This window comes from Corvus hawaiiensis, chromosome 5, assembly GCF_020740725.1.
Source record: "Corvus hawaiiensis isolate bCorHaw1 chromosome 5, bCorHaw1.pri.cur, whole genome shotgun sequence".
Taxonomy (NCBI): domain Eukaryota; kingdom Metazoa; phylum Chordata; class Aves; order Passeriformes; family Corvidae; genus Corvus; species Corvus hawaiiensis.
Genome location: NC_063217.1, coordinates 19,101,831 through 19,124,129, shown reverse-complemented (window position 1 = coordinate 19,124,129; position 22,299 = coordinate 19,101,831). Strand labels below are relative to the sequence as shown.

Below are 22,299 nucleotides of genomic sequence, written 5' to 3'. Positions count from 1 at the left end.
GGGCCGACGGCGCCCCCCAGCGGAACGGCGGCCCCGGCGGAGCTGGCGCGGCCCGGGCGGGAGCGGCAGAGCGGGGCCCGGAGCCGCGGGCAGTGCCACTGGCACAGGCGGCAGCACGCGGACCCCGCCCCTCAACAGCACCGGCCCTTGCTTAATAAACTGCCCGGGAGAAACCATCATGGCAAGGCTATAAAGGCATTTCCATCTCCTTTCGAACGGCACTGTACCGTGTTTTACACTTAAGGCTTAACATTTCAGGTTGTTGAAGTTGCTGACATGCTACATTAATATTTACATCCACTCAGAATTATATAAAATACAAGCATTTTATTATTTCTCAGTTCAACAATATTGCTTAGAATTACAAAATACAGCAATGTCTGAAATACTGAAGGTTTCATAAAAGTAGCAATCTTTCTCCCCTTCCCAGTCTTAAATGTCAAAAAAATTACTAAAATAAAAATATTTACCACATTACATAAGCGGCAGACTTAGAAACATGACCATCAAGTCTTAAACCAGGTAACTTAAACATAAATGTAAATGGCAACTGGCAGGCGAGCACAACATTATTCAGGGCACAAAAGTAATTCTCTTTGCTGTAGATAATCCAGGTTTTTTTTTCTTTTTTTCTTTTTTTTTTCCCAGTCAAAAAAACCCAAACAAACTGTGTTTAGCTAGAAATTTAGAAGGCAGACTGGCTTTGTGATGAACACATTAGAGCTTCTGTCATTAGCAGAACCACGCTGGTGACAACTGATGAACACATTTTTACATGTATGGCAAAACAAACCTGTAACAACATGGTGCAATTCCTTCATAGTGATGCATCTCTAAAGAAATATCACAGATTTCCATATATGTGCTTAAATATACAAATGCTAAACACTACAGTGACATTTCAACCTCTGAAACATACACTCAGTGTGGTTTGTCACAGTAGAAACTGTGTGTATTTACTTGGGTTGAATTTTGCTGTAATTCAACTATTTTTTTGGTTCCCGCGTGCAAAAAGGCCTACTTGGAGCATTTTTCCCCCCTTCTCCCATTCTTTGACTTGCTTGTCAAGGACAGATTGATTTATTTCAAGTGCATGACTTTTCAAGTAACTAGTCTACAAAAATCTATAACCAGTTTAAAATATCAGGAAGAAAATCCAAGGAAAAGCATTTTCACAATCAAAGATAGCATTCTGAACTTCTTTTAAAAGCCATATAAAAAGAAATTCATAGTGTATGCATTCTCACATTAATATTTTTAAAAAATTCCTATTGTATTCAAAATTAGTTTCTCAGCATATGCAAAGGGTTTATCTTCCCTCATTCCAAATATTATTCAGAATACATTAATTTAGCCTACAAAAATACAGTATGGACAAATTCTTTTCATTCCCTGACATAAGAATTCACAATTTTGACACAAAAATTGTAAACTTTTATTACATTCAAAATACATTTCTTAAGTCTTCAGAATTTAAGTTCTGAGGTGTTGGCAGTCAGAGCTCTTGGTATACAGCAGAAGTACATTATTGCAGAGCCTTTACACAAAAGTAGCTTTCTAAAGTTAAGAGAAACTTACTCTTCCCATGTATTTTTGTTGCTACCAGGAGGAAAAGAAAGGCTTCCTGCTATGAAAGGTCTGTGTGAATGCATTACTCAGATGAACAATTCGGCCCTGACTTCCAGTGCTACTTCGTTCTACAATCACACGTGGCATCTGAACAAGCTGAATGGGACTCTTTTCATTCTTTAATGCCTGAGTAAGATTTAGTATCTAAAAAGAGTAAAAGCAGGTGAGGTTAGGGTGCACAAATAAAACTGTGGCTAACAGGCTTATCATTTTAGTTGCTACTCTTAAATCAATTCTGTAGAGGACTACGCTGCTGAATAAATTAATTTCAAAAGATATGCTATTGCAAGTAAAAATATTTTATTTATTCTGTAACATGAATACATCCTACTGCTGTCTACCCTTCCATTCTTTTCCTATTTCATGCAGTCCTCTTCCAATTTTCAGAAAATTGTAAGAGATAAAAATCTATGAGCATTTTTAATTTCACAAATCTCTTGAAAGCATTGCACCTTTAGTGAAAAAAATACCTACAAGAAAGCCATCAACATGATTTAACATAGGATATACCAGCAGTTAGCTACAAATTATTTTCATATCAGAAGATATGAAGCCATATAATTACCTCATACCAAACCCAGTGCTAAGACCCAAATTCAGCCCTCAGCTCCCAGGAGTCTGTTATCTTCCTTCCAAAACTTCAGTGCTCATGGACTGCCCTCATAACTTACTCCATGTTCAGTGTTACCCTGCTGAAAACTGAGGCAAGTATTCAATTTAGCTCTAGTGACACATTTGCACTATCCTTAATATCAAGCCTTTTTACCCCCACACAATGCCCCTTTCTTCCTTGTGAGCCTTACTGATCCTCTGCTTATTCTGCTCTTTCATGGCCAAAAAACCCTGACAAAGTCTTTTGCATTATTTACTGCAATTTGGTTCTGCCAGCAACTCTACTTGACGTTTGCATTCTCTAAGTTCTAAGGCAATCCTTTGTAGATGTGTTACCCATTTCTTGGACTCTACATTCTTGAGAGAACTGTCTCCTTTGGGTTTGAAACCCTTCCCAAAGTTTTTTTTCCTACACTTCACAAAAATAGACTTCTAACAATGTTCAGTATCTTAAAGACCTTGACCCTTCCATGCAAGATATGTTTCTCTGCAGTTTTTTATCAACTAGATTCTTCATTTTCTAATTCTTAAATTCTCATTTTTAATGATGTATTTAGATGCTTTGGCTATACTGCAAATTCATCCCAACTGAATGAATACCTTAGCATGTGATCTAGATAGCCAAGTCTTCTACAATGCCCTCGTAACATACTTTGCTTTAACACCAAAAAGTTTAAAAGTTTAAAATCAGTGCCAAAAGGCATTGTTTGCCAATGTATTTCCAATCTCACCCAAGGATTACTTATTAATTGCATTTCTTCCGTTCATGAAAACCTGACATTTCCCACGGTGAAACACACTCTTATGTAGCTAGAGAGAAGTAAAAAAAAAAACCCCCAAACGAAAACAAATCTCTGCTAAAATCTACCTGAGGAACAGGGTGTGAAGAAAGGGTCCAGATGCAGCCTTTATAGTGGAAAATTAGTTTTGACAACCTCAGCTACATCACTCTCAATTACATCAATCATGTTTTTCCTCAAGCGTTTTGTTAAATAACAGATTCCTTGTAGCCAATTGTCTCATCAGAAAAAAAAGCTACTTAATAGAGTTTAGGATGCCTGAGTACTTCAAGAACCAACCTTGCAGTGACTGCACAAACTTCTCAGAAGAGTTACTTCAGAAACTCCTATAATTCAATTTAGTAAGTAAGGTTTGATGTCTTTTAGCTACCACACAAAAGATGTTAACTGGGATTATGTTTGACTAAGGAGAGCTGCAGTCTTGTGCAAGGTACATCTTGATGTAGGAAATTCTACAGAGAAAACATCGAATTAAGACGCTCTAGGAATGTCTGGTTTAAAACAATCCATGTTGAATCTATGAACACAAGGACTAAGTTTCAATAAATTCAGAGCAAATGGGACTATTAATTTGTCTAGTCCAATTGTCTTACACTTGCAGAAATCACTATTTTATGCCTACAGTGTACTAAATTTGTTCTTAGCTAAAGCTTTTTCTCTAGTATTTCCCACTAGCCTTAAATTGTAAAGCAGGAAGAAGATGGAGAAATCCTCTCCTGTTTTAGTGTTAAAAAAAAAACAAAAACAACACAACAAAAAAACAGAAAAAAACCCAAAACAAAACAAAACAAGCCCAACACTTAACTATGATCAAACTTCTAACCTGAAAATGGCTGGACTGTTTTGAAGTATGGTTTTGACATTTGATAGGATGAAGAAATTTTACTACCTAATATTGCTTTCAATAATCAAGTAAACCCTCTAAAATAAAGTCATATTTATTTTAATAGCATAGTGAAATCAGACATCAAATTTTCCATCCAAATTTCTGACTCGACTTTTATTTTTCAAATACCTTCTAAGATTTTAGAATCCCCCCCAAAAACAATAAAACATAAATCAGCATACACTTTTTGCTGTTTCATCTATCCACAAGTAAGAACAAACTCTAGAAAGAAATTTAGTCTTCTCAGATGAAAATACCTTCAAATATCACTCAGTGTAATAGGAGTCAGTTTTTGTAGCTCTAAAGAAAGCAGCTGAGGAGTGATGACAAATTAAATACATAGATAAAACCATAAAAAAACAGTCTTACCTGCCCCCTCATAACAGACATCTGGTTTTCAAAAGTAGCCTTGTCAAATCCTTTGTCAGTCTTTATTAAGAAAAACAAACAGTCTATAGTAAATAATCCATTTATTTTTAGCTATATATTTTGGTTGTAAATTCATCAATATCACAATATGCATATTCATATTTACCCACACAATTATAATTTTTGAAAGATTCAAATAGAATCCTAGTATGAATCACAAAAAGGTCTATTTACTGCATCAAGTTTACATATGTGAAAATGAAGACTGTTCCACATCATAAAATAAAATACATCAGTGGATACCACTTTTGGGCATTGGTAAATACCAACAGCTGGTAGATACCAGGCTTAATATCAGCACATTGCTCTTTCTCTTATGATGACTCCAGCAGAAAAATGCTTCCTCCTTCAGATTTAATAATACTTAACTAACAAACCCAGAGGGATTTTGAATACAAATGAGTCGACGACGCAAATACAGCAAAAATGTGTTTCAGGATCTAGTTTTGACATTACAGCTGCATTTTCATTACAAGTCTAAAATTTCCAATTCTTTCAATCCTTAATTGGATTTTTTTCTCTTGAACATCTGACACAAATGTTTGCAAAATGTTTTAGAGAAGGATATTCTTTACATGTCAACACTGTAGCACAGTTTCTGTATCTTTCAAGTGAGTCTGACTTTCAATATGATCAAGATTTTGGCATCAGCTTAGCACAATATATGCATAAAATTAAGTATATGAAAGGTATGGAGGTACTTTAAGTTACATTAAATACATTATTTCCTCAGGCTGCTACAGTTTAAGTCTCTACACACCACGTGGGTATGTTAAATGCAGTTTTTACACAGATTTGTGCTGTAAGAGTAAACTAGCTTTAATTATGTGAAACTTAGATATCTAATAGGTAATTTATGTTTTCAATTGAAAAAATTACTATCAATTAACCAGATTGGTGACAGTTTGCTTATAATTACATAAACCTTTTCTACCATGCCAAGGTTAAAGGTAAAATAGCATAGTATCTTGGCATTCAGAAGTTAGATGGTTATTCTTTTTATGAATGTAACTGTCTCATTACAAGTATCAGCTACTCCAGTAATAGTTAATTCAAAGAAGCACTTGATTCACCTTAAATAGTTCATAAAGGTCTTCACAAAGGTCCTGCACGAAGTTCATATCAGAAAGGCGAGGAAGAACTAGGTCTCTGGTCTCCTGAGAGAAAGGAACTTTCGCTTGAGGAAGCCAAGCCCAGTGAAAGGGATCTAATGCAGAAAAACAGTGCACTTAATGATAAACAAGCAAAAATGAAATTCTGAGTCGCATGCTCTACTACCTACTGCAAGTTCTCAGTAATACCACTTCTTCCCAACATTGTTACCCCACACATCCCTTTTAGCTACAGTTACCAGAGCAGTTTTACAACTGCTAAGCCATTTTTTCAAACAGTGAGAATATATTAAGTAATAAATATTTAGTTAAAGAAGTAAGTAAAAAAGGTATATTAATTAAACATCATAAGCAACAGTAGTTTAGTATAGCAGTTTCTTTTGGAGTAAAATAATAGCTGCAGTCAAATAGAAATCTTTCAGGTATTTGACTCATATGGAAGAATTAACAAAAAAAGCTACTATTTTTAATATAATTTTTAATTTTTTTAAAATGCCTTCTTCTAAGAATGTTGAGAGAAAAGCATTCATTACTTTTCATGTAATTGCTATTAGACAGCTTTTTTCAAATTATATTACAAAAGTAATTAATATTACCAGATGTTAAACAAGACACCAAACTATTGCAGGAGCTGAGAAAGGCCACTAGGAGCAGGCCACCCCCTAAACTTCCTCACACTGCCCACAGCCCCCTGAGTCTGACAGTCCAGGCAGTTTTCCACATATCTCACAGTCCTTTCAGTTGGTATCTCACATTTCCCTACACGAATACTATGACAGAGCAAGTAGAAGTCCTCCTCAAGGTCAAGAAAAAAAATCAGTATTCATTGATCTTCCCTCAGCCACTGAACCAGTCATCGTTAAAAGCCGCCTAGTTAATCAAGCACAGTTTGTTCTTGGTAAATCCATGCTGGCTTCCCCATCACCTTCTTGCTCTTCATCTGCCTGAATACAGCTTCCAGGAGGATTCATTCCACAGTCTTCATGGAGACTGAAGCAACCTCTCACCATTACTTATAGTCTTTCAAGAGGGATGATAAAACTGCATAACAAAAGCATCAGCCAGCTCCCACTGTTTCCAATGCATCCCATCTACTCCTATGAACTTCTGTATGACCACTTTCCTTAAGTGTTCCCTTTCTTCTGCTTCGGGGATTCATTCCCAGAGGCTCTACTTAGGAGCTTTGAGATCCAAGAGCCTCAGAGCAAACCTTACAAGAGTGAAAACTGAGGCAAAGTCAGCATCGAGTAACTTGTTCTTTCTTATGGCTTTTGCCTTTATGTCTTTGCTGCACTTTTGTTCCGTCCCACTCTCACTTCTGATTTACCCAACCCTTTCTTGTTGCTCTTTATGTCCTCTGTTAGCTTTACTCCAGCTGAGCTTTGACATTCCAAACTCCATTCTTGCACTTTTGGAAAAATTCTCTATTTTTTCAGCAAAGTCTCTACATCTTTATTCTTTTTTTTTTCCCCAAGGTACTTAAATTTTGCATCCTAGTTCAGTCAGGAAATCCCTTTTCATCTGTGCTGGACCAACTTCCTGCCTTTTGCAAATGCTGCTCTCTGGCTTTGAGAAGGTTACCCTTGATGACCAACCAACCAGCTCTAGTCATCAAAACCATGCTCTAGGTGGTAAGGGACTGCAATGCACAAACATTTTGCTACAAGTTTACTTTTACAGAACTATCACACACCTGTCCATCTGCAAAAGAATTCTAAAGGATCACGCAAGTTTATTCCTTTTGATGCCGATGTGAAAGATGATATAAAATAAGCAATAATTGCTGTGTCTTTAGAACAGCTACAGAGGTGACTGTAGCCAAGAGATATGTATCTATTTAATATCAAGATAGAGACTACACAGAGCTCTGGGTGGAGTACTTAACTAGCCTTTTGACAGCATAACTAGCCACACTTAACTGCCATAATTACCTGATTGGATAATAGCCCACAAAAATCATTGCAAACCCTGTTGGGCACTTCCCTCCTAATGATAAGTAGTCAGATGTGGTCAAAAATAATCTCACTTTAACACTAACAGTATTTTCAAGCAGATGGAAAATTGACTAACTAAATATTAACTTCTACAAAGTAAGCTAAAGCTGAGAACAAGAAAAAACAACCTGACTACTTGTCCACCTACAACAGTACCCTTCCTTTTGAAATAGAAATTTGGCTGATAGAGGGACAACTTGTATATCCTCACAATTGAGTTATTTTCCACCACATTTTTCAAGAAAACATGTGCGAGAAACATTTTCCTAAATTCTTTCAATACCACCATTAATCACTTTACATACAGTACTATGTTTACAAGTGTCCATATATTGTTCAAAAGTAAAAAATATGAACAAGAATCAAATCACATATGCCATTGCAAAAAATGGCGTTTGCCACTAACTTTCTGAAGAAGAGTACATTATTTAAAAATTCAATATATAGCTACAGTGATGATTTCTTAGTTTCTTGCTGCAACAACACAAACAAAAATTACTTCTTTGGAAGTTACTGTCCCAAAAGGAAGATGATTGAAGAATGCAGTACTTACATGCCCTCCACTCATCAGGATGCTTAAAAGGAAATGCTAAACCATTGTCAATTGCAGCAATTTTAATAGATTCTTTAGTTATAGTCCATTGGCTATCCTACAGAAGGAATATTTAAAAAGTAAGTGATATTAATGTGTTTACACAAACAGTGAAACACATTAAAAATACTAAGTAATATACTTTGTAGTGTAGCTTCACTGGTTAAATTCAACTTAAACAATATAAAGCAGCATCCAAATAAACTCCACCACATATAATTTCTTACTCTACCATTATTAAAGAGAAGCCCTTCCCCAAATACAAGATAAGCAGAGCACAAAGGGATGAAGAAATGTACCTGAGCAACAGTGGACATTGTTACTGTTATTATAGCCCAAGCTAGTAGAGCAAAAATACAGAACAATAATTTCTAGCACTGTTCTACCTAGTCTAATCAAAATAGCTTTTCCACTCATTTTGCCTACAATATTTTGTGGTTATCATATTTCTTGAGACCATGCACAAGGATTAAGGACATGCCCTTAATCTCCAACAAGACCAAGCTACAAAACTAAACAATTAAAGAATGTAAGTTTCAGAGTACAATTCTCTTACCTTATCTGACAGATCAAGTCCATCATCTTGTTTTTCGTACCTGACTAACCAGTTGTCATTACCTCTGTCTGTAAACAGGAAAATGCATGCCACAACAAGTCATTTATAAAGAAATCATCATCTAGAGTGACATACAACAATATTGTAAACTGACACTTTATACATGGAATTAGGCAAAACTGTTCAGAAAGGGTTTTTCCCATCACACGTGGTTTAGTTTTACTGAAATGTATAGGCAACTGATTCAGTGGAAAGACCACAAATTTACCAGGTATTTACCAGGTTCTTAGGTATGTATTACTTCTTTAGGTACCCCAACTGGCTGAATATGCAGCAAAATATGAACAAAGCCAAAAGAAACTATTTTCATACATTTTATGCAGAAAGATTGGTTGTGGTGTGCACTTTTCCTGAGGAAAATACTATCAGACCACAATGACTTAATTTTTAAGCTTGTTTTAATGCTGATGGGGAAATGGAGAAGGCCTCTAAAATTATAGATAATGTGACCTTTGACTACATGGAGAAAACAGACTCTACAAAGATGAAGAGGGAGCAAAACTGAACAGAAGGGAAAGAAACTGAAAAGGTTCAGACAAAATTGAGAGATTGAACACTCTGAAAAGGTCTTTCAGACAGAGGATGACTGCATGTATTCGTAGGACCTTCTGTCATTTTAAGGTGCTCCCTTAAGTTTAATCACCCTCAGATTTTCGTGTTCTACTATGATTAGATATATCAGATTAACATAAAATCATCCATGTAATGAGGTTTTGCATTTTGAGTATTTGCCTCAATTTTAAGAATGTCAAAAAACACTAACTGTTTGGAAACACTGAGGTTTATTTGATAAAGCTGACAGACCATTGCAATAGCTAGCAAGTATTATGTTCTTACGAAAATTTCTTCTAATTTGCTTCTAAAATGAGAGAATTTGAGAAAAGGAAAATGAGCTAGACCTGGTGTGTCTGAAGAAAAGCTAAGATGCCCACCTCTGCCAAAGCAGCAAAGCAAATATTTTAAAGATAAAACTGCCTTTGGATTCCTCAAGATGTAATTCACCTACATAGATAACAGAAGAATCCCAGCTTTGGAGTGATAGAAACAAGAGTGCAGCAGAACGGACAGGTACACATTGCAGTGGTACCTCAGTGCCTACACAATTAGTATGAACTATTGTGAGTTGGCATGAAACTGTGCTATTATCAGCTCCAGTTTAGCATAAAAGGAATTGTAGTCATTGCTTTTCTTATGGGTCCTGAAACCCCACCATTCTTTATCTTGATCAGGGGAAACAGTTAATAGCCCACACACAGAATTGAAGCACAATGAAAGCATTTGTTCTTGACTTCTGCAATTGCTTAAAATAGTGAGTAAAAATCAAAAAAGAGTTGTTTGGATTGTTTTTGTACTACAATATTTAGTGTATTAATCCAAAGTAAATTTTTTAAAATTTCAAATGCATCTTTATGGCCTTCAATTGTGAGAAAAGCATCTGATACACATTAAAAGCCTTAAGCACCAGCTTTCAGCCAGCATTGCTTTCTACCTCAGGAAAATAGATAGATACCAAGAGATACTAACAAATACCTGTATTTCTGATGACATAATCCAAAATAACCAATCTTTCAAACTGTGACTGAAATTCTTTCCTTGTGTTCTCAGGTAAAGGATCAGTTTCAAACTTCCTGAGCCAGTAGTCAGCTTCCTTATACCCTTCAACAAACAGCTGGAAGGAGCCAACCTGAAATAGTTAAGAAACTGCATTTGGAAAATGCACATGGGTGGGTCACATAAGTAATCTCAACATTCACAGAAAAACTAATTATATACTTTCGAAGTTCAGAGCACAGGAAATATGACATAAAAAAAAAAATTAAGTGGTTTCTCTTTTATTCCTATATTCTTAAAAAGGTAAGAATCAAACCATGTGAGGCTGGGTTTCTAGGGGCTCTGGTGGTGGTTTTTTAAAATATTTCTTTAAATACTCACTGAGTTTACCAGCAATAAAATATAGCCAGACAGCTCAGTGTAAATTAAGTTAGTATTACAAGAAATATATGAAACCAAGTGAAAGAAGTAACACCTGTTCTCTTTTTCATTGGAAATGCTTGTTTCAATAGTTCAGAGAACACTCACTGAAAATTACAAGAGAAAAATCTTCCTCTCTGAAAAGTCTTAAACCTTCACTGAAAAGAACAGCAGCATTAACCATTTTCTTCAAGACAGATGCTTTCTGCATAAAAATTACTGAAATACATTTCCCAAAAGAGTCCAAGGGAGAACATGAGAGTTGGCATAGGCTCCATATGTATGTGAAAGGTACTCAAGATTGAAATTCAAGAACTTCTATTTGAGAAGTAAAATGCAGACAGATAAACACACAGCATGGTTTTTTTTTTTCACGACAATCATGCTTTGTCCAAGATTGTCCAAGACAAAGTAACTATAGAAAACTTAATTAATTCAGTTTGTAAACAGATACTCAAGACACCAGGCATTAGTAGCATCATCTGTCTCATCCACCGTGCTCATACGAGCTTGCACAGCCCATGTCACATGGATCTAAACTGCTGGGAACTGACTCAAGTGGATTACCCAAGCTGTACACAACCTGTGTTTTAAAAGTTTAGGATTAGAACAGTGTAGTGATATTTTGGGAGTACAATAAGGCTCATTAGGGAATAAAGATGTGAGGTTTTTAGTCAGTGTAGTCTGCACATAAGACAAAAGGGATGTAGGAAGAACACAACAGCAGGGTACCCAAAAGAATAAAACAATAGATGGCAAAAAAAAAAAATCACAAAAAATTTTAAAAATTAGATAAATTGCAGGGAAAAAACAGACTGACAATATCAAAACATGACACTTAAAGGAAAGGTAGTAAGTAATCTATAAGTAGAGCAAAAGTGAGATATACAACAATTAATATGTTACTATTCCAACAGAAAACTGGATTGTAAACTGAAACAAAAAGTGACAAGATGATTAAAACAGTTCAAATGAAAGAATGATGTAAGAGTGGATACATGTTGCATGGAAACAGTCATATGTATCAAATTTCAGATCGTTTTCAACAAGTTTTTTCTTCTACTGCTGAAGTTACTTAAAAATACCCCTTTTTAAAAAAAAAGTTTTATGTAAGAATCAGGAAGTGCACAAATTACTTATTTTTCATCTTACCTTAGGAGGTAGTCCAATTCGATTAAATTTTTTAGCAACTTTTGGCACTTTCTCTAAAGCATATTTTTTTCCTCTTGACTTTGCACGATCTATTGCACTGTAATTAAAGGTCTCACTGACAAGCCAGACAACCTTAAAATATGAAAGTTAAACACAGCTCAGAATTCCTCATTATTTCAATTGTAAATTTACAGTAAATTTTATGCTCAGTTATACAAAAAAATTTTAAAAATTAATCAAGAAGCATGCATCAGGAATTTTCAACAGATAAATTTTACGTGAAAAGGTGAATATTCTCTATTTTACATATCCCAAACAAAAATGGGAATTGTATATGCTGATTTTTGCAATTTGCATCTCATCAAAACATGAGGCACAAAAGGTATCAGAAAATGCTAGAAAGTGCTTCCAAAGAGGAGATTCGATTCAGATCTCAAACTTATCCACTAAATCAAAAGTCACAGTCACTTTTTCTACACCAAACCACTCTACCTTTGTACTTGCAATAGTTTATAAATTACATATAAATAACGCATGATATACAAAGATATCTACACAACCACAGTTCAGAGACTGACAAATACATTGGCTTTTTTTTTTTTTTAATTCAGTAATTTATGTGTTTTGACTTTTACCTTAGTTTTAGGTACAACTCCAAGCCCCAGCTTCTCATCCACAAGACAGGCACCAGCTTCAGAGAGATATCCCTGATTTGGAACGAGGCAGCCTCTGCCAAAGCAGCAAGGGCAACAAACTTTATGAAAATATTTGGTCCATTTTGGATTTAGATGTCCATAAGGCTCTTCGGATTTTGGTTTGAACACTCCAATAATTTTCTAAGATAAATAATATAAAATTAAAATATGAGCACTTTGAGTTGCAAAATAGTAAAATTAGTCTGAAAATTAGTTATTTGAAAATACTGGTTAAATCCTATCTGGTGCATTTTACAGTTGCTCTTTTTAGATGATGAAATAACAAAACTAGTAAAATTGGATTCCAAATAAATTTATCATGAAGTGCTTCTTTAGGATTAGTATAAACTCAAAATAAGCTCTTCATAAGAGAAAATCCAAGCCAACACTTACTTTTTCAAAATATTTTGCCAAAAATTCAAAAGGACTGCGTTTTAAAAAAGATATACTTTATCTTAAGTTCTTAAAAAAGGAGTTTTTAAAAGTAGCTTTAAAAAACAATTTTCAGCTTACCAGCAACTCACTGACCAGCTATTTCAGTCAGAGACATAATGGCTCCAGGAAAGTGACAAACATACAGAACACTACTTTTATATCTGTTTTTCTTATTACCCTAAGTTTGAATGGATCAAAAGGTGAGAATGACCATCAGCCATCATGTACATTAGAGACACATAGTAAATCTTAAAATTAGTCAGAGCCCTATGTCCAATTTTGTACACTATGCTTCAAGAAATCTGTTAACAAACCGGAGAAAGCTGAAAAAAAATGAGAATAAGCACAGAATATGTGAATAATGAAAGATGGTCAGTACAGGGAATGCTTAAGCTAAGAGAAAACTTAGACACGATGGACTATGGAATAGGCTGCTATAGGAAAAAAAGGAACAACACATTTACTGTTAATGAGTCAAAAAACGACAGGCTTAAATCCCAGCAGGTAAGTTGCAAAAAAGAAATCCTTTAGAAACGTAAGTGCAGCTCGAGACTGGAACAGATGGCCAGGTTCTGCAGTCTCCAGAACAGGGTGCAACTAACAACAGGTTAGTTAGACATTCCTCAAGAATCACGTTGAAATGATCCTGCTCCACAGCACAAGTATTAAAGAGACAATTTCTCAAGGTGTCTTCTACAGAGGGTCTATATTTGTTAACCTCAAACTACAGGCTTATTACCACATTAAAATATATAACCTTTCAATTGTCTGTGATAAACTTTGGCCTAGTGCATAAGGTTCACATAATGACGCTTCCGTAGCTCAAGTGGAATGCTGTAGAAATGCTGCATCTTCATCCCTTCTCACTGGACAATGGCAAGTAAATCAAATTCTTTCTAATAAATACTTCAGAACAACTGTTTAAGAAGCATTTTCACATATTAGTACTTTACTGAATCCTTATGAAAGAAAGTATCTCAAGAAGCTAAACACTGCCTGTTGTTGCACCAACACTCAAAGCTGATTCACACTCAGGTCATGAACATGTTTGCTGGCAGTCAGAAACTAGCAGTACTCTTCAGTAGCTGCTGATTCAGCTGGATTAGGGAGAGGATCGGACCAGCTGGTTTAGCTTCTAAAGAATTTTAAAGCAATTTTCTCATGACAATCATGCTTTGTCCAAGACAAAGTAACTGTAGAGAACTTAAGTCATTCAGTTTGTAAACAGATACACAAGACACCAGGCATTAGTAGCATCATCTGTCTCATCCATCTATTTTGATTCATTCCCATCAACTACAAGGAAAACCAAGTTACAAAACACCATTATTTGCATTCATACCATAAAATTAGTGTCCTATGAATAGAGTCAGGAAACAAATCGACAAGAACTCCCTTGGGTTTGGTAGGCTGTTTTCCATGATTCTAAGGTTGCATTCAAAACCATGAACACAACTGCACAGACAAAATTCAACTTGGACCTACAAAAATGTAATAAATATTCTATGCAATGTGAAAGGTCAGCACGTTTTTGAATACTTTATTTATTTTTTTTTTTTTTATTTTTAAATCACAATACTTGGTATACTACTTAGGTCAAAATCCTAATGTTAGGTTTAGAATTGTTTAAAAGTTATTTAATTTTTTCCTATTGAAACACATGTATCTACCTGCTTAAAACAAAGCTAGCAGCTCTACATTTCTTGGAACTGTTGTGGTGCATTTAGAAGTATATGCCAAACCTTTAATTATCTCTTCTGAATCACTCTCTGGCTAATACTTCCTAATAAGTGCCCATTTAAAAAAGGAGCTTAGCTCATTCTATTATTTGCCTGGACTGTACTGTGCTACACTGTCAAATCTAGATATGGTTTTCAAGGTTTTGCTGAAGTTAGAGCCTTACTAAATTTTGCAGAGCCACCCCTGTTGAGGACCAGAGTAGACCAAAAAGTTCAATCTATAGAACAAGCTACCATGGCCAGTCTTAATTTTGCCAGTCAAAATGACTGACTCTATTAACACTAGCAATTAGTTAAAACTGTCAGGAACATATTGCAGAACAATTTCTTTTATTTATTGCTTACACAATGAACAACAAATGCAGAAATATGCAAGTCTTTGGCAATAGTGCTGCTTAAGTACTGAACTCCATTTCAGTATGCAACTATATAATTTTTGCCAATAAATGCAAAAAAGCTAACTTTAATTAAGCAATTTGAATTTTATCTTTCTGATAGAACCAAATCAGCAGATAAGGCGACCTAATGGAAACAGCCTATTTTACCTATAATTTGGTATTCATTTTGGGCAAACACTTCAGAAGGTGATCAGGAAAAAGGCTTAGCACATCCTTTAATGAGCTCCTTCCCAGCATAGAAAAGAGATTACTCAAGAGGAATAAGAGAAAGCAAGTCACAGAAGTGTTCTGAAGTGAAATGACACAATACTGAAACAGGATCTGAAATCCATTTTACACATGAAAGTCGCACTATTGGCAAAATGAAGTTTTATCAGACCTTTAATATGAACAGCAAACATAGATAAGCTCTAGAATAAATGCAAAGAATAAAATCAAAATTTAAAGTCTGCTAAGAACCATTATTCCCACAGTCCCATATCCCAAATACTTTCATATTTTGCAATGATTTCTTTCTGAACCATGTAAAATAAACAGTCTTCTTTTCTCAATCTTTGTTTCTCCTAAACACTTACATTCAAATCAGTGACCTGCATAAGGGAGGAGGGCAAGTCACTACTAGAAACTCAACTAGGAATAAAAACAACACAGCAAAAGAAAAGTAAAACCAACAAGAAAATCACCACGTAAGAAACAAGGAATAATATGCCCCATCCAAAATACTATGGTGATGTTTATACTGAAATGATGCATAAGTACTCTCTCACCATCCCCAGGGCTCAGTGAGTATATCAGGTGTTGTCTAGTGACCAAAACCCAGCAAAATCAATCCAGATAAGCTTCAGACAAAACAGATTGGCACATATGGTATGACTTTTTTTTTCCCCCCTAATGATTTCTCTACTAACTTTCTAAGAATAAAAAAATCTTGATTGCACAGCATTAAGAAAAACTCAAAAAACTTAATCAGTTGTAAAGCATTTTTAGTGTGACACTCTAGAATATTCTTTAGATACATCATGCGCAGGATTTTTGAAAAACTATTGATTTAAACGCATATTTGACTACTTATATTTTTTTCCTATTGCATATTAAATAAGATATGAACCTACTTTAAAAACAGCATGAAGTTTGAATATGTGTATATAAGCACACAACCAGAAAATCTACAAAGATCTAAGCTGCAAAAATAGGGAGTGACCTGAAGTTGGAACTCTGAAGACGTTTTTATATTTACAGCATTGCATGTGATAGCAAGAATCCCACAAAGCCATTACAGAGAGATTTTTTTCATTCAGGTTTCAAAGAGAGACCACCCTTTTTATTTTCTCCACCAGAATGAAGAGGATCATTACTAACAAATGTTCCTGGAACACAGGCATATGAACTGCAGTTTTCAGAAGATTTTGAAGAAGTGGTTCTGCTATTTTCCATAAAAATAAAATCATAAATTGATATATTTATTTATATCAAAGTCAGTTAACTAGTCTAAAAAAAAAAAATCACTTATTCAATAAAGTGTAAAAACTATCACCAGAAAATTGCCATTAAAACAAACTAAACAACTATGAAAATTAACTGGCAAAACAGGAATATATTTTCTAATGACTATATATAGTCAATAATATGACTAAAAGCTAAATGAGAACCGTACTACTTCCTAAATGAAAGGAAAATTACTGTTATGGGAATGCACGGAATCACAACAACCTTGAACGTGCTCTGAAAACCTAGGTATTCAAAGTGTTCTAACTTCCATTTCCAGCTCAATTGGGATCTTCAGGATTAAAGGACACCTACATCTATCTAAGACCTAAAAACTGCTGATTGAGCTTAAATTAAAATCAGATGTGACAAATTAACACAAGTTGAGCAGTCGGGAGTCTCATTTAGTAAAACAGGTCAGTAGCAAAGTATTTCTAATTTAAAGAAAACAATGTGAAAATATGTCTGAGACATCATTTCCTCTTACTAAATAATGCTAACCATGTGTAACTTTTCAAGAGAGATATTAATGTAACTATTACTTCTCTGTCCCAAAGTAACCTTAGGGACACCTCACTCACAATCACAGGTACCATTCACCACCACCATTTACCATTACAGAAGGGAAAACCAAATCTTCCAGAGGGGAAACCAAATCTTCCAGCTAAGATTCAGCAGACAAGTACAAGTTAAAAGGTAGGTTTGATGATACCACTCTTCTCACCCATCTACCAATTATATATGAGAAAGGAGACATGACCTAAATAAAAGACCATCTAAGAAGAAAAGAGAGAAAAATATAGGAGGCTTAGCTAAAGAAACTTAAACCATACTGAAATTAGGAGCTCAGTTGTGCAAATATCAATTAAAACATACAGAGAACAAGATTCCACACAAGGGCATTTCTGAATTGTTTTCAGATGTTAGAGGCCCTTTTATTCTCTCTTTCTTTGGTGCAGGTCAATAAAAACTTGATAAAACTGAAGCAGAAATAATGGTTATTTTGCCTTAGCTTATGCACCAAGACATAATTAGAAATCTAAGTATTACTTGCATTGATTTTTCCAAAATAAATTTTGGCATACAATAAATTATTAAATAACTTATTTAAATTAATTTGCATATAGATAGAATTTTTGAATTTCCATTTTCAACTTGCAGCTGATGGTGTGTCCGACTTTGCAGTCACATGCTCACCCCTTTTGGATCCTTAGCAAAGTAACTCCCACTGGATCCTTGGGAGATTCTTTCTGGAAAAACTCCACACTCTATAGCTTGTTCTGTTCTCAGAATAATTTCTGCAAATTCTGGATCATCTAAAAATATATTCATATCTGCAGTATGTCCTGAATGCCCTGAAAAACAAGAAAACAACCAGTCTTAAGTGCAATGAATTAAACATAAGCAAACACACTGATAAGCCAACAGCCTTCCCTGCTGACACCCATCCAACAGCAGGCTGAAAAATCTGGTCCATTTAATCAGTCCAAGTTTTTTCACTGATTTATCCATGTCTAATCAACTTCTTGTTTAAAGTAAATCAGCCAAATCTGCAACAACAAATTTGAGATTACCACTGCTAAGTGTTTACAATTTTCAAGGATTTCTTTTTTTAATATTTATTTATGAAACAAATCTAAGGGGAAAAAAAATGTTCAAAGTCACAAGCGTAAAAAAAAAAGTGTGAAATATTTTACATGTTATTTTTGTGTCCTGCCCATTACCTCCTATTAGAATGGTATTGTACCATTCATTTAAGAGCTTGGCTAACATGTTTATTATCTGCTAAAACACAAAGTTGTTAATGTACTGAATAATCCGCTACAGGTAGCACTCCCAAGTGGTACCAACACGGCAGTGAAGTGCTGCATGCCAGCACTATTCCAGCCTTAGAACACTGTAAGCAACTTGTAACATTTCTTTACATACCAACCGGAAGATCAGGTCTGTGCAGACATTTGTGCACACTCTATGATCCTATGCAAACATTTAGAAAAACAACTAGAAAGGAAGGTGCCAGAATCCTACTGATCCTTCAATTTTTTCAAACTATTTCTTCACGAATTTTGATACTGTAGATTATTATACCTTCCTTTTAAGGCTGGGATTGTTCCACATGTTCACTGAGTGCATTCTAATGGGCCTGTGCATTAGGGCTCACTTCTGCCTTAAGAAACAGCTACATTATTCTAGATTAAAACGTTTACAGATAAAGTTCCTTTGCTCACATTTCAGCAATTGAAGAAATTTAACATACATCCTTCTGGAATGACAACCAACACAGAATCCATTGAGAAAAGATACTCCTTAACAGTTTGTGGAGAGTCAAATAAAAAAAACCCAATGATCTTTTTTTGTAGCTCAGGACAATTTTTGAAGCTTTTTAGAACATTAGGACTTACTTGCATGTACCACTTAAAAATAGTAACATGGACTCCAAACAAAAACAATCAAAAAGCATAAAAAATAGGTAAATTTTAGTGTAAGTTGGCAATAAGGAAGAGAAACCTTAAAGCTAATAGCAGATCATTCTTAAGAATCAACAGCTACAGCCCATTGGATCAGAATCTGTTACAACTATTTGGCCAATACTGCTGTGATAAACTACACTTTAAGACTTCAGTGTAGGACAAGAGAGAAGGAAAAGGTTCAAAGGTTTTCCTTTGTCACAAAGTACTTAAGTGAGTTGGGGAAATAAACCAAAAGATCCACAATACACTTATTTTTATGGAAAAAATCACTTAGAATCAGTGGTTCTTATTTCATAATCAAGCCTCAACTATCTCCACGTATCTACATTCCATCACACAGCTGAGCTCCAACTACTACATATTTTTGTCAGGGAAAGCAAAATCAGCATTGTGCATTACACTGTTACCAAATGAAGTGCAACATCCATGCTAAGTCATTCTGCACAATTATCTTCCAGGTGAAAAAAACCTACAGAAGAACTTTGTATCACATGGATTGCAACTGTCTATGTGGAAGACTCAGAGGTGAGTTTTTAATTTCTGTGCATTTTTTCTAGAATCTAGAAACATTAAGTAGTCTCACTGTCTGAGGAAATTCTTCAACCACGTCTTTTCTAACATAAAAGATAACTTCAGAAAAAAATAAATTAAAACCAAAAAAAACCCCATTGCACTGCCTGCTGAAGGAAGAAGAGAAATAATTTTTGAAACTCATTACTTGCTCAGTATTGCTACTGTGCTGCTAAGGAAGCATGTTACAACAGTGATGTGGCTGTTCTAAAACATTTAGGCTGACAAGGAAACTAGAAGTTTTAAGGAGTTTATCAACCCTCTCCATATGGAAAATAAGCCGTATTAATTGAAGATAGTATTTGCTGAATGGGGCAGGGTTTGGGGGTTTTTTGAGTTATTTTCTTCTTTAAAAATTATTTTAATCAAGTTTTCCACTGAGAAAGCATGTTATGTCAGAACTTATTCCCAGTACAGTCTCAAACTTACAATTATAACTAATCAAGGTTTCTCTTGCAGTTACTCTTGAAAATTACTCTTCTCATTAAACTCCCACTAAGGATACAGGGCTCACACAAACAAAGTCAAACTACCAAGCTTGAGAACTTTCTTCACGTTAATTTGGACAAGGCCCAAGTCTGTGAAGCTGCTATACTGGAGTGATGATGACTTGCCAAAAAAGATACAAATACTATCATCCATGTATGCACCACAACCTGCTCTTCCATCAAGTTAGCATGACATAAGCTAAGCTAAACGAATACACTTTGCAAGAGTAAGATGTATGAACTCCTTCAGCACTAAGCCAGATTTATACTTTTTAAACATTAACATGATTAAAAGTAGTCCCTTTAACCAATTCCACCTTCTCCTATACAGTCTCCTATTCTGACCATAACTCCATTATGTAAACACTCTGTGTTGCAATAACATACACAAGTAACATCTGGTGCATGTTGGTTCCACCTGACACGTGAAACAATCCTGCACCTTCAAGGGTTACACATACAGAAAAGGTAAGGACAAGGAAACCAAAGATGAGATGCTGTAATCAATCACAGTTCTGAGATTTTCTTACACACTTTTGGAGCAGATTCCAAGTAGTACTCTGCATTCACCATCCTAATTGCTTCAGTGGTGCAAGAGTCATAAGCTCTAGCCTCCACTCTGAAGCATCAACTTTTTAAAAGTTTCTAGAAACATTTTGCTAGAAGCACTATCTCCTTAAAAGATCTTAAGTCTTGTAGGAAAAAGACAGGAAAACTAACATTTTAATGGCATGTTTACATTACAGGGATGGACTATGCTTGAGACTAGTGCTTAAAAGATGAGATTTTTCCATCTTTATGGCCAAACAAGTAAAAGTTGTCTGTAGTTACTAAAATAGAATTATTAGCACAACTTATTTTGTTAAACTTTATGGGGGGTTTGTTTGGACTTTTTTTTTAAGTACTCTATTGTTGCAAAAGAAACAGTCTTGCCAGTCTCTGGCAAGAAATCCTACAGTATAATTACAATAGCAAAAACAAAGAAGTGATGGAACTCCACATATTTCTGTCAGCAAACCCATCCTAGATGGATACTTATATAGAAACTTGCACAGAATCAGAAAGCTTGAAAGTCTAAAGAAAAGAAAGTAAGCAATAAATATCATGTAATTTATCATTTTGCCAGTATATCTAGAATTAGATAATGGGCACACTTATGTCTCTTTTCAAATTAATAACTAAGTTCTTGCATTTCTGGACTTTCATACTGTATTTCTCTCTTCAAGACCAGATTTGAAATTATGAAGGATAAATTTTTATGAAAACCAAAAATATGACAGTAGAGCCCACATCTAAAACTTTTAAAGCATGTGATGGTACAAAGTGAGCATATGATTAAAACAAAGAACAGACACACACTGATTTTTTTTCAAGATGAAACGATGGGGGGGGTCACAAAAAAAGTATTTAGCGAGATAGGCGAGTCAAACTGAAAACTTGAGACTTCTCCAAGTGTTCAGGAAGCAGCAGCCAGTCCCACCACAGAACAATCTTTAAAACATGCAAAGCCACAAGTTTCAAAAAACATGACAGAGACAAACAAAGCAAGGCCCAACAAAGCAGCAGACAGAGAGCGGGGAGAAGGGACAGTGGAGACGCTTATGAAGATGTAAACGAGTTCGCGCAGCCCTACACAAAGTAGTCGAATTTCGATCCATTCGCAGCATCTTCCCTTCATTGTCAGTCCGCGAGCCCATACGTCGAGGGACGTCAACACACCTCTGCCCCTCACCGATGCTGTGCCATCGGACATGGGATACCGAGCGCACTTCAGTCCCGGCTCCCCCAGAGCCGCGGGCCCCCTCCCCCAGGAGAGCAGCGCAGCCCGACCAGCGCTGCCGCCCCCGGCCGCCCCCCGCGCGCGGCGGCCCCGGGCCGTACCTGCGGCGGCGCGGCGCTCCTTGTCCCAGGCGGCGTCCGCTCGCCGCCCGCGGCCGCTACCCGACGCCCGCAGGAGAGGCTCGTCCTCTCCATCTCCCTCCGGCCCCGAGTCCTCCGAGTCCTCCGAGTCCTTCAGCTCCTCGAGCCCCGGCTCCCCACACTGCCGCACGGCCCCGCCGGGGGCGGCTCTCCCATTTTGCGGCCCCCGCCAGGGCGGCTTTGCCTGAGGCGGCGACGGCGGCGGCTCCGCGAGGAGCAGCAGCCGCTCGTCGGGCTCCTCCGCGCCCGGCTCCGCCATGGGCGGCCGGGGCCCAGCGCGGCGGGAGGAGGCGGCGGCACGGCCG

At 36.1% G+C, this 22,299-nt stretch overlaps 1 protein-coding gene across 2 annotated transcripts; it reads right to left on the bottom strand.

The window, feature by feature from the left end:
• Nucleotides 1–307: 307 nt before the first annotated feature.
• On the bottom strand, nt 308–22,299 carry PI4K2B (phosphatidylinositol 4-kinase type 2 beta). Of its 2 annotated transcripts, none has more exons than XM_048304430.1 (10): nt 21,956–22,297; nt 17,743–17,900; nt 12,429–12,629; nt 11,794–11,925; nt 10,201–10,354; nt 8,611–8,678; nt 8,016–8,112; nt 5,430–5,563; nt 4,297–4,356; nt 308–1,773 (listed from the first exon to the last, which is right to left on the bottom strand). In XM_048304430.1, the coding sequence occupies exons 1-10, from the start codon at nt 22,251–22,253 to the stop codon at nt 1,600–1,602; spliced, it is 1,476 nt and encodes a 491-aa protein (XP_048160387.1). In that variant the 5' UTR covers nt 22,254–22,297; the 3' UTR covers nt 308–1,599. The 2 variants fall into 2 exon arrangements, with proteins under 2 accessions (XP_048160387.1, XP_048160388.1); XM_048304431.1 differs by lacking the exon at nt 308–1,773 and adding an exon at nt 1,780–2,328 and having other exon boundaries at nt 21,956–22,299.

What these genes read in the sequence shown, in the direction of transcription:
- PI4K2B (XM_048304430.1), bottom strand. Translation starts at nt 22,253, where the DNA reads ATGGCGGAGCCGGGCGCGGAGGAGCCCGACGAGCGGCTGCTGCTCCTC. An exon ending in TTGCTAAGGATCCAAAAGGG is followed by an intron (nt 12,630 to 17,742) that starts GTGAGCATGTGA and finishes TATTTATCTTAG; the next exon opens with AAAATTATTGGAGTGTTCAA. An exon ending in GAGTTGTACCTAAAACTAAG is followed by an intron (nt 11,926 to 12,428) that starts GTAAAAGTCAAA and finishes TCATATTTTAAG; the next exon opens with GTTGTCTGGCTTGTCAGTGA.